This window comes from Rhea pennata, chromosome 1 (assembly GCF_028389875.1).
Source record: "Rhea pennata isolate bPtePen1 chromosome 1, bPtePen1.pri, whole genome shotgun sequence".
Taxonomy (NCBI): Eukaryota; Metazoa; Chordata; class Aves; order Rheiformes; family Rheidae; genus Rhea; species Rhea pennata.
The window spans coordinates 170,226,508-170,238,579 of record NC_084663.1 but is presented as its reverse complement, the minus strand read 5'-3'; the positions used below and the strand labels follow the sequence as shown (position 1 = coordinate 170,238,579).

The 12,072-nt window shown below is 33.6% G+C and overlaps 1 protein-coding gene across 3 annotated transcripts in view; it reads right to left on the bottom strand.

Annotated features, from left to right (window-relative positions):
* Positions 1-478: 478 nt before the first annotated feature.
* Positions 479-12,072, bottom strand: part of RBM26 (RNA binding motif protein 26) — a 57,762-nt gene continuing 46,168 nt past the window's right edge. For all 3 annotated transcript variants that reach the window (XM_062566851.1, XM_062566853.1, XM_062566852.1), the window contains 3 exons: positions 10,648-10,734; positions 7,028-7,141; positions 479-2,541 (listed from right to left, as the gene is read on the bottom strand). In XM_062566851.1, the coding sequence (XP_062422835.1) occupies positions 2,452-2,541; positions 7,028-7,141; positions 10,648-10,734 (291 nt within the window). In that variant the 3' untranslated portion in view covers positions 479-2,451. The remainder of the gene's footprint in view (positions 2,542-7,027; positions 7,142-10,647; positions 10,735-12,072) is intronic.

Sequence of the window (12,072 nt, the reverse complement as noted above, 5' to 3'; positions counted from 1 at the left end):
GAGGTATGGGTGTAGAAAGAACTTTAAAGGATTTACTCCCCTTACATGTAGATCAGGATTCAGACAGTTAAGAAATGAATCTTGTGTGGATGTCTTACCAATTTGAATTCAAAACAAGCAAGCAAACGAGAAATGACCATTTTAAAGTGTGAAATCCCTAAAGTAAAGAAAGATTAAAATAAATCATTACACACTAGTATTTATCATTAGCTTGGATTATGGTCGATGGTCTGTGAAGAGGCAGGTTTGAGCAGCAAAGCATGTTGAGCAACGACCTTAAGGCAGCATGCACACTCCTCCCCTCTGCTGTACGTGTTCTGTAAGATAACATATGAAACATATAAAAGACTCCCTCCACCTCCTGGACTATCTGGCACCCTTCAGGTGTACTAATTTATCAAAGAAAAAAGAAATCTTGTATTTAACCTAGTGAACTAGAATAGCTAATTCAGAGCACTGGATATAAGGGTTCTTAAAATATTTTATTTTGCCCGAAATTCAGTGTAAAAAGGAAATCATTTTCCCAAATACAACTCCTTACGGCAAGATTTAGAACTTACTGTAACAAGCATGGCAGTCGATTGTGAAATTTCAATGTGAAACTTATACAAAAATTTTTAAGTGCATCGTGTGCAACAAGATATGCGTACACACAGGGACATGAAAACAAAAAAAAAAAGACACAGGATCCAGGCCTCCAAAAACCTTTGAACAACTAAAAAGCACAGAACAAAGAAAAAGTCTACGAGGGAAGTCCTATCTCTGGGATAAAGCTACATCCCATCATTTCTGTTTTGGAATAAAAAAGTGGGGGGAAAAAATTTTAAAAACCAAACATGTTTAAAGTCTAGCACTCCCTGTCCTCCCACCCCCAAAAGGAAAAGAACAATGCCTAACAAAAATTTACTATTAACTGAAGTACTGTTCTTGATATCTATTTGGTAAATGAGATAGTGGCTTTGTATTGTACTCATTAATTAATGAGTTGATGGAAAAAAAGAGGAACTCTAATACCTAATAGGTGGCCTTGCTTGTAAAAAAAAGCAGCAGCAGAATGCCGGTTCAGGGAAAGAGAAAAAAGCTCTTTGAGATGAGAGAGCTGCTTTACGGCAAAGGACTAGGGAGTTCCTCTTTGTAAGCAAAAGACAAACTTCACACCTCACATAACACTGTCCTCTTAAAAAGCACCGCCAAGTAAGTAACTATGTGGAGTCAGAACTGTAACAATATTCCACATGTGTACACTAAAAAATGAATATACACAATATAGCATGAATTGAGTATCTGCCACATACTACTTTTGAAATGGAAAAAAGTAATTACAGACACACAAGAATAGAAAAGATATATTGGTGTGTGTAGGCTTCAAGTTTTTAGACTAATATCTAACAAATAGTCCACTTCTCTTAATGGATTTTTAGACTACATTTCAGTAGTGCATATATCATTGTGCAATTGAGCCTTCTTCTACAGCTGCTCAGTGTAGGTATCCTGAATGAATTCCCTGTTGTTGAAACATTATTCTATTTAGAGCTTGATTAAATCAGTATTAAAATTCTGAAGACATGCAAAAGTTTTATATGGCAGTAAAGTATGTCTGTGTGCAACTGAAAGGAAACTTCTCTACTTCAAGTTTTATTTTTTATAGTCAATACTACGTTAATGTAAGAGACAGTGATTAGAGCTCCTTTTGTGAACATGGGGGTGGGGGTTGCCATTTGGAATGGTCTTTTTTCTTTTTTCTTTTTTTTCTTTTTTCTTTTTTCATTATGAAGGACCATTGCCTTAGCTTTTTTGGTTATTGCTTTTTTTTTTTTTTTTTTTTTTTTTTTTTTTTTTTCTGAAGACCATTCCATTTCTTTATTTTTTTTAACATCTTAAAGTCATAAGGACTTATATGCAAAGCAGTCATACACTTTATCATTAAAACCCATAGGTAAAATACGTACACAAATCCAACAAAAGGCTAGTACATAGTAAAGCCTAAGCATACTACTATGCAATATTATGAATACATAACTTTAGAGACTTCAGTTTAGTACTGTTATCTATTCATTTCTGAAAACATTCACAAAGATTTTAAATGCAAATTTTCATTCCGTATCTGGAATAAAACAAAAATTATCTATGTTATAACAACTTTTGGCCATTTGTGTTTGACCAATTCGGTAAATTACAAAGAACCCAAAGAATTCTGTAACTTTCTGTAGAACTATGTAATAAAAACATTGCATATGTTCCTAGTATGATGTCTTTAGCAATCATTTACTGAAATGTAACTCAAACATCAATCTCTCAAAACATATAACTGATCAGTTGCTTTTTAGTCTATATCTGAATCCAACTTCACCACATTTACCAAAACCCTTCTTATTACAAAGATGCAGAAGTACATTAGGTAATACTAATGCAATGCAGGTGCAGTTCTAGCATTATCAGTGATCAGTTGAATCATCTTCTCCATGAACGAGATTCATTATCCTCCTCCTCTTCATCATCATCTTGAAGCAGTGAGTCATCCACCAGTGATTCCTCCTGAAACTTCAAGAGAAAAACACAATCGTCGCTATGTTAAGTCAAATTATGTAAAACATCAAAAGGCAATATACAAACTTCTGACTCCTGATATTTAATAAAGAAACTATGTACTCATTTTTAAAAGGTAAAAACAGTAATGCTGTCAAGAAAGTATGTTGTGTATACACACATAAATATATTTAAAAATATACATTTTTTAAACAGATAGCAAATACAATTTGGTTTTGTTGTTTTAAGTGGACTTCAAAATATCCAGAAGATATGTACCTTTCTGACTCTTCAATATATTATCCACGCTTGAGCTGTTATGTTGCCAGGAATTTTAGGATGCTATACTGAAAAATAACATTAGCTTTCCCATGTTCGTAATAACTTTGCCTTGTTTCACCCCAAAGCTCTTAACCTACCTGTGCCTCAATAGCACAAACTTTGACTCAGAGTCATTTTGATTTTGACAGCTTAATCCATCTCAAAAATGATCTTCCTAATCTTTATAATATCAGAAGAAAAAGACGCTTTACAGAAATCTAGACAAAATAGATTAATAGATTTTCAACTTCTATACTGGCTTTCAGTAACAATAAAACATATCTATAGACTACACAAATACATCTTTGGCTCACTGTTAAGAGTTATGGATTTCAGAAAGGCAAAATAAAAAAAAAATAGAAACATGACTCCCTGTTCATCTATTTATTAGACACAGGGTGTATATATGAACTATCCACTGTCTCAGAAATGCTTTAAAATTACACACTTTGCACCAATTTATGCATTAACTACAACAAAAGTACGAAAACATCAGGATGTGCTTCCTAGCAAAGTCTCCTAACTATTAGATTACAGTTATGCTCTTCCTTGCCTGTTCCTCCTGTCCCACGGACTGTAGCCTTTCCAAGACTCACAAGAGGAAGGCTGAAGAGTGAAGTTAGGAAACCTTCCAGATAAATGCAAGGCTCTAGGCCAAGAAAAGCCTGCAACTAAGCCCTCCCTCTTTCCAGTAGGTTGTTCTACAAGAGGGAGAAACTACTATCTTCTTTACCTTTGCTTATGTAAAGTTCATTTTAAAAAGCAGCTCTGCTGACACAGTGTCTGATCCTACCAAAGTACACCAGGGATACTCTGGGCCAACCTAACACGTAGTAGCCTTCTGAAGATTTAGTCTCCTCCCCATTTGTCTAGATGCCCAGCAAGCTAAAATACAGGGGACAAGGAACCACTCGGCACTGTCAAAAAAAGAGTTCTGGGCTAGTGCACAATGCAGAACTCAAAGATGCCCAAGAGAAGGAGGCATCAAGGATGTTCACAAGCATGGAATCACCACCATACAGAGAAATTACTAAACAGACCAGGAATCTCTGGCCTGGAAAAAAAAGTAACTTGGGGGAAGTATGACAGAAGTCTATAAAATATTAAGTGTCTTAGAACTAACGTGAAGAAAGAATGATTATTGGGGTTTTTTGATACAAGAGTAAGAGACTATCAAAATTAAATGTGAAGATGGCAAGTCCAATATGTTTGGTATGCATAGTTAAACAGCAACAATCCTTGTCGCAGGACATTACAGATGCTAAGTTTATTCAAGTTCCAAAGAAGCCCATCTAATTCATGGAATAGGTATCTATAACAAGCTTTCAACTATGGAGACACCATCATTCACTCAAGAGGTCCTTGAACCGCAAACTACTTAGGATTAGAAGAGCATCTCTACAATTGGGTCTCCTTTATCCCAGGAATCTGCTGCTGACTTAAGTGAGGCACCCAGGATTAGCAAGAAAGACATGTAGCCAGTTTAGGTGCTTTCATAATTAAGTGGCTGCTCACCAGAGATTTTCTGGGCTGCAGTTTAGACTCTACAGCATCCAAGTATAAAAAAAGCCTTGCTTCAAATTTTCATAAGCAGACTGTTCAAGAATGTCATTCTGCTGAATGATTTAGCTTATTTTCTTTAATTGCAAAGTATTTCTTAGTTTTAGTCAGGTCTTAAGCCTACCGACCCTATTTATCTTACTATTCCTTAGATGAACTAAAATGGCAGAGTTTAGACATGGAAAAAACAAAGAAAAGCTTTTTCATGTGGGTGTATAATAGCTATTGTAAAACAAAGTTTTATAAGTAGCATGATGAACTGCAAGTCCACAGAAACTCAAGTCATTTTACACATTTAAAGAATGCATGATTGAAATTCAGGTCACAGACTATAGGAAAAAACACCCTGCTCAAATCCTACATAAGTAAACAAAATTAAACAATAGGACTATAGAGTATCTTTGTTGCAACTGGTTGAACTTCAGCAAATAAACTTGATATGCTCTTTAAACTAGTTCATCCAGGACCCTGCAATCATAATATCACACTTCAAATACTAACTTAACCACATGCTAGAAGGAATGCAAAGGTCACTTTGCAAAGGAGAAAGAAGCGTAACATTTCCCAATGACCACTAAGTAAAAAGCCATTATTATAGAAATTTAATGAAGGTTGGAGGGACTAATTCAGTTGGACAGAATTAAAATAAGGTAAAATCCTGTTAAGTAAACAAGACAAACAAGTGATATATATCTGGACTGTTATGGCCTGAGTTAAGTACTTAGATATATTAATCATATTAAATGAGAAATCTGTAAACACTGGCCCAAGAAAGACTCCAGGAATACAGCTGACAAAAATATATGTAAAATAGTATTTTTATATTAGATATTCAGTATTGCAAAGAAATCAGGAAACAAACAAAGGACGTGAACATTTAGGGTTTTGATCCAAGATCAATTCATACACATTTTCCACAAAAATCACTAGCCAAGGGCTAATTGAGAAATAATCCTAAGAGAACCAATGAAAACAGTTAAATTAAGAAAAAAATATATTTCAAGAAAAATATTAGAAAAAAATCACTAGATAATAAATAATAATAAGGATCTACCATGAAGGTCAACATCCAAACCATGAAATTACATAAGGTTTTAGACAGGTCCAACAATTCATGAATTACAGAAAACAGTCCTACACAAGTCTTTTCCACAAGTTTTATTTCCCTACTTGATGAGTCTTGTTCAGGAAAGTAATTCTAAAGAGATGCATCTAAAATAGATGCATCTCACTACCAAAACTGTTTTTCAACAGACAAGAGTTGTCAAATCTCTAAGGCCTCAGGTCTTTTCAGAAGCACGTTAATCTATCCTGGCCCATAGCTTGTTACTGTCTTTTCCCCCTTCCCCCACTTCCTACCACAACCAAAAAGTTCCCTTATGTTCAGTATCTCCAGGTGGGGTTAAAAGATAGATCTCATGGTATCTCACCTACCAATCAATTTGTATTTTACTTTCTTTACTCTGTTGAAGTGTTTGTATATCCTTGTATGCCCTTTCCTTCATTAACTAAAACATAGATGTCTCAGTAAAGCAGCTTCTCAATGAGACCTCTAATAAAGCAGACTCCTCCTAAAAACAAACATTGCTGTCGATCTTCAGAAGCAATATATCCCTGAAGGAGAAGTGACAGAATACCTAAAATCCTCTACAGATTCCCCAACATAGCCTCTTGCTCACTCATATCTTACTAAAAACTGAACATCTCAAAGTGCAAAAAGACTGACTGAACTTGGTCATATCGAAATTTAACCTTGTGAAACAGCTTCTTTGGTAGGTATGCCAAAACATCGTAAGAGCAAATACTCATGCAAAACATTATCATAAAGTCAGTCAAGGTGTACTTCTATTACTTCAGCTACCCTACAGCTATCACGTAGATGCAGTTAACTCGCAATAAATGAATTAAAAGGAAAACTGCTTAACAAGCGGCATTTATTTTTCACAGTTTACAGCTACAGGTATTTTGAACATAAGGAACTAATCACATTATGAGATCTTTCTCAACTTTTCTAATTTAATCCAGTAAAGTTGTTTGGTCAAAGACTTAGTATCTTTCAGCTCAAGATCACAAAAAAGCATCCTTTTTTTTTTTTTTTTTTTTGAAAAAAAATCTGTGTTGAATCCACTTCCATTGTGAATCCTTCATGTACTATGATGAAGACTGCCACTCAGAAAGGGTACTTAGCTGTCTGAATGATGTTAGCAAAAGCTTTAAAATTATTCCTTCACTTGCTGTATCCTTCAACCTGTATCTGTCTATAAAGGATAACTTCTTAGAGGACTGAAGTTCAGAATCTAATTCATGCCTAAAGTAAATTGGACAAATAACCAGTTTTGGACAAAATCCTCAATTTTTTCAGCCAGGTTCACATCCATGCTTCCAATTTTCTAAATAAACCCTCTAGAACTTTTTGTTGTATAAAAGATGAAACATTCCAGCAAAGGAAAGTAAAATATCTGGACTGTAATATATTTACTGATAAATCTATTTACTGTTATCAAAAAATGAGAGTCAAATTCAGGAACACAAGTATGAAACCATGGATCATTTCAGAAAAGAAAAAAAAGAGAGACATTATTTCACCTTAAATAATAATAAAAAAACCAAACAAGCTTACTTCTTCTTCATCAGGTTCAGCTTCTTCCGTTTCAACAGCCGACATGTTAGCAACTGGTTTGTTCCATGCCAACTTTAACTCCTGTCCTTTAAACCGAGATCCATGAATTGCAGCCTAAAATAAATTTAAATTTTTTAGTTAAATGTTTCTTAATGGAGGAATATAATTTTCAGTAATGTTTCAAAGTCAGAAATAAACCAACAGTCTTTTCTTTTTTTTGAGGAAAATCTGAGTTTTAGTAAGTTCATAAACTCTTCTTGAACTACTGTTAGATTTGAACATATTTATTAACTACAGAGAATTCATATATCCTTTCAGAAAAATGACAAAAATATAACCATAAGGAAAATAAGCTTTGAAAATCATAAATCATTTGGTGATGTGGATAGCATTTTGAACATAACATCTTACTGCTTTTTAACACTGTCTTTGTGGGTTCTTCACCTTTCAAAGCCTGACACAAAAGATGAACAAACAATTAATGCATTACTTACTGGAAAAAATAAAGCATCCCACAATAAAAATGATTTGATGTTAAGAAAAAGAAAAAACAAAAACTTTATGATTACAACTTAATCTACTGGAAAATGTTCCACTTCCTGTAAAGCTTTTGTAATTGAAATGTAAAATTTTTTAACTTATGGGATATTCATGCCTTTCTAAGTACCAGATGCATTAAGTGGCTGCTTTGGATATAGTATGTTCAAATTAAAGTAACATGAACTAACATAAATCAGTGTTAGCAACATTACGAAATAACCGTCACAGTCACAGAAGATTTATAGTACAACCTGAAAGTACAGCATAATGTGAAATGTAGAAACAATTACATGTTCAATGACATCTGAACATGAGTTGTGTGATATTAAAGTCCCCAGGTATAAATTTTAAATCTGTACATATAAATTTATGATAAATTTAAAAGATTCTATGCCTATTAAAATGCAGCTCAAGAGCTTTTGTCCATGGTCTCATCACAATGTCACATAACTAGAATTTTTAAAAGTACTTCTACATGACATTTAGGTTTAGAAACAATCTGTAATCTTTGGAAGAAATTACTACTACATAAAAATGCAACATTTTACAGTAGGGAGTCTTCTTCTTCCTTCCAGGCTAAAACATGTATGTTAAGCCTTTTTTAATTTAAGAAGGTAAAATACTAGCTACATTTACTTCACAATCAGCTTCAGAATCATTTTTCATTATTATATTCTAATTCAATAACTTCTCCAATTGCCAGTCTTAAAGTCTGCTTTACTAGAACATATAACTTCCAGACAAATATATTTAATATATTAGAATATCTTAGGAAAAATATAGAAGTTTATTGTATTTGATCAACCACATTTTTCACAAAAGTTTAACCTAAAAATAACAGTGCAATTAGGCACAAACTCATACGAAAATGAAAATTTTTAATATTGCTTTTAACTGGAAGGTGAACACATCACACATCGATGAGGAATTCCGACCCTGCTTAAATTTCTTTCCAAAGCGTGTGTTCAAAAATTCTCCTTGATATAGCTTGGCAACTCTTTCTATTCTATCTGATAACAATTGAAGCAAAACACACTGTTGTTCATATGGAGTGAAAACACATCACCAAAGAAAATGAACACAACGTTGACTTCCCCTTCTCCCCCAAACACGTCTCCCTTTCCCCCGCCAATACCTTTCTGCATGCCCTGCATTAACCCGTCTCTTTTTCAGGTGCTTCACATCTCTAGGCTTCCATGTTTACTTGCAAAGTACTCCTGTTCCCTGCTTTATTGGATACATAAATTTAGCTCTGTAGTGCTGATCTGAAGTGATTCTCCATACCAATTTTTAACAACAACAAAAAAAGTTGCAACAACAAAAACCGTACTTCGCTGATAAAGTTATCTCAAGAAGAATTTCTGTTCATAGCAAATATCTGGTCAATTGTGAATCACACTCAATCTAGCATCAGTTAAGACTGTATTTGGATGCTCCATGAGAGAAAATTATTGTTCCAGGTCTCCTAGTTTTTTTAAGAGGCAGCGTAAATAATTTCCTCTCAATACTTAATATATTTCTTATTAAAAGCAACAACCAGGAAGTTGCGAAACCTAGTATTCAAAGTTAGGAAGTGCCAAAATTCAAGTTTAATTCAGTCTGCTTCTGTATATATTAATTATGACCACTTCTACCTGTGATCAGGTTATTTCTCATTCTCCATAGAACTCATCTGTTCACTGCCAAATCACATTCCTTCAATAGACAGTAGTTACAATTCTGCTTTTTCCCTTCATCATTCAGGGAGAACACGTATATACTACACATCACTAAATATACTTCTATTTTTACAGAATAATTACAATCTTGATATACTTAGTGCTCATCACTACCACATCTATGAATTTCATAGCGTTTCTGTGCCTTTTTAATTCATCTTTGGGAGATGTCTCAAATTATTTCACAAAATATGTAACCATTCTATTGATACTGTACACGTTCAAACCACAGCTCCCATCGACTTGCATTGTAAATATCAGTATTTCTATAAATCCAGGTCCCTTTATCTCAACATAAAACATAAAAAAGAGCAAATTTTGGACAGATATGAAAATTCTATGTAGAAGTTTGAGTAACTTCTACAAGAACAACGTTCTGCAAAATATAAACATACAATGAAATCTTTCTATACAATCATACTATGTCCATGAATCCATTTTTTCTTCCTTCTGGAGACCCAATTACTTTCAGAATATTCCTTTCCAATGGTGATGCAGGAATTTCACAGAAAACAGAATATTTTGCAGAACAACTATGCCTAGGTAAATCATTGCCTGGACTATGGACTGAATAAGGCAGACATCCCACTGGGCCAAATATTTACATATTTGTGTGTAAATAAATAAATATATATATATAATATGTAGATATATCTGTGTATGCATGTGTGTGTATATAATTATATGTAACCTATATATAAAACTATATATAAAAAAAAATATGAAAGTCCTAATGATCCATATGTAAGGATGGTGAATTACAACATACCTAAATTCTTGAATTACCTACAAAACAATTCATTTTAGTCTCTAAAAGGTACTTCTGTGATTTCCTAAGCTTTCAAGAAATATGCTAAAAAAGAAAAATCTCATCATGTGAAATTACATATACACTATCAAGATTTTCAAGCAAATTTAACTCTGATTCATCACAAAATATACAGGATCACTCTGTAGGATGTTAGTTAAAACTTGAGGAAGATGATGAGGTACGAAGTCTTCACATAAAAACAACCAGCAATTACATAAAGATAAAGCAAGACATCAAGCCATGAATTCCTACATATTCTTCTTGATTTTTCTTTTTATATTCTGTACTTGTCTGCTTTGTTATAAACTTTGTCATTTACTAAGAATTTCAGTAATATCCTAGTTCGACAAATTTGTTCTACACTGCTTAATCTAGAAATAAACCTGTGTTAGACTTGTTTGAAACTACTCAGTAGCATTCAGTTACTTTGTAATTACAGTAAATTACCGCATTTGATTGAATTTACTCCAGGCAATTATGTAAAAACAATACATATATACATATATACATATATATATATATATATATATTTTAGCAAAGATTATACTCACAGCTTCAGCTTCTGCTCTTGTCTTAAAGGTAATCACCGCATGGAGAGAAGAGTCATCTATCTGGCAATCTTCAATTTCACCATATTGCTTTTAATAAGAAAAAAATAAGCTTAGTGAAATAGTTCTCTCCCACCCCTACAAATGTTGTCCTAAACAGAATGCCCTAAAAATCACATAAAATTAGACCAGCACACCCTTTCACAGCCTTAATGCCAATCAGAACGCTTTGCTTTGCGAGGAATACTATTATTTTTACATGCACTGCCAAAACACAAAGTGCCTTTGGGCCTCCTGGTTGTAAATATACAGATATGAAATATAGTTTTGACAGATAAAGAGGATGTTCTGCTTCAGTACTTCTGTTCTGATCAAAAAGAATGGATCCTGAGAGGATTTCATCGATCACGAGCTGCTTCCATGAACAGATGTATCAGATATGGCAAAATGAGGCAAGTTTCCAAGAACCTGATTTCAGCATCTAAAGACTCTGTTCCAATTCTGTAACAGCCTCTATGGTGCTGCTATCTTTCTGCTGCCATCAGCTGCAATGCCCAATAATCACACAGGTGGAGTGCACTCCTGAAGTGCAGACACGTGATATCATAACACCCGCTATAGAGCTTTGCAAAACAGAAGTGTATCTCAATGCATTTCCACAGAATTTGGAGTACATTTAAAAAAACCAGCAAATCCTCAGCTTTCAAAATGAAACCACTAACAAACTTTTCTCAGTGTTAATAGAGTACAACTATCAATACAATTACATTCATTGAAGCTACTAAAATTTTTTTTTATTTAAGATTATTAAAGTCAGTAAATTTAATACTGCTTGCAATAAAACCACCTCAGTATAAGAAAACACCACATTCTGAGCAAAATTATGACCATAACCTGATGCCACATAGCAAGTTTCTAGCAATGACAGATTCTTGTTCTTCAGAGGATTTTTACATTCTTCACCATCAGTAAGAGAATACTGCACAGTGAAATGCAAAATACGAAGTGTGATTAGCAAAATTTAGTTTAGCAGTATTCACATGGCAGATTAAATCACAACAAAGTTCTGGATTAAAAAGAAGAGGGTTTTTTTGGTCTTTTACTCATTATTTAAACTAGCTTAACTAGCAAACTAGCTTGGTCATCCTACAGTTGACCAAAGAAATTGTATTACTACATTTTCATATTAAAAGTCCCTAGTCTTTATACCAAAAATTTTTAAAGTTAATGCTTAAATGTTCAGTCTATCATTCATCTCTATAAAAAGCAGTTTGCTTCCCTTTAGCACATCTGATTTTTTCATCTACGTGTATCTATGTGTGTATACACACACACACACACACACACACACACAGAATCTGTTACTGGAAACATGACTCCTTAAAAAAACCTAAAATAGCATCTGTATTTTTCAATACAGTCAGTTCT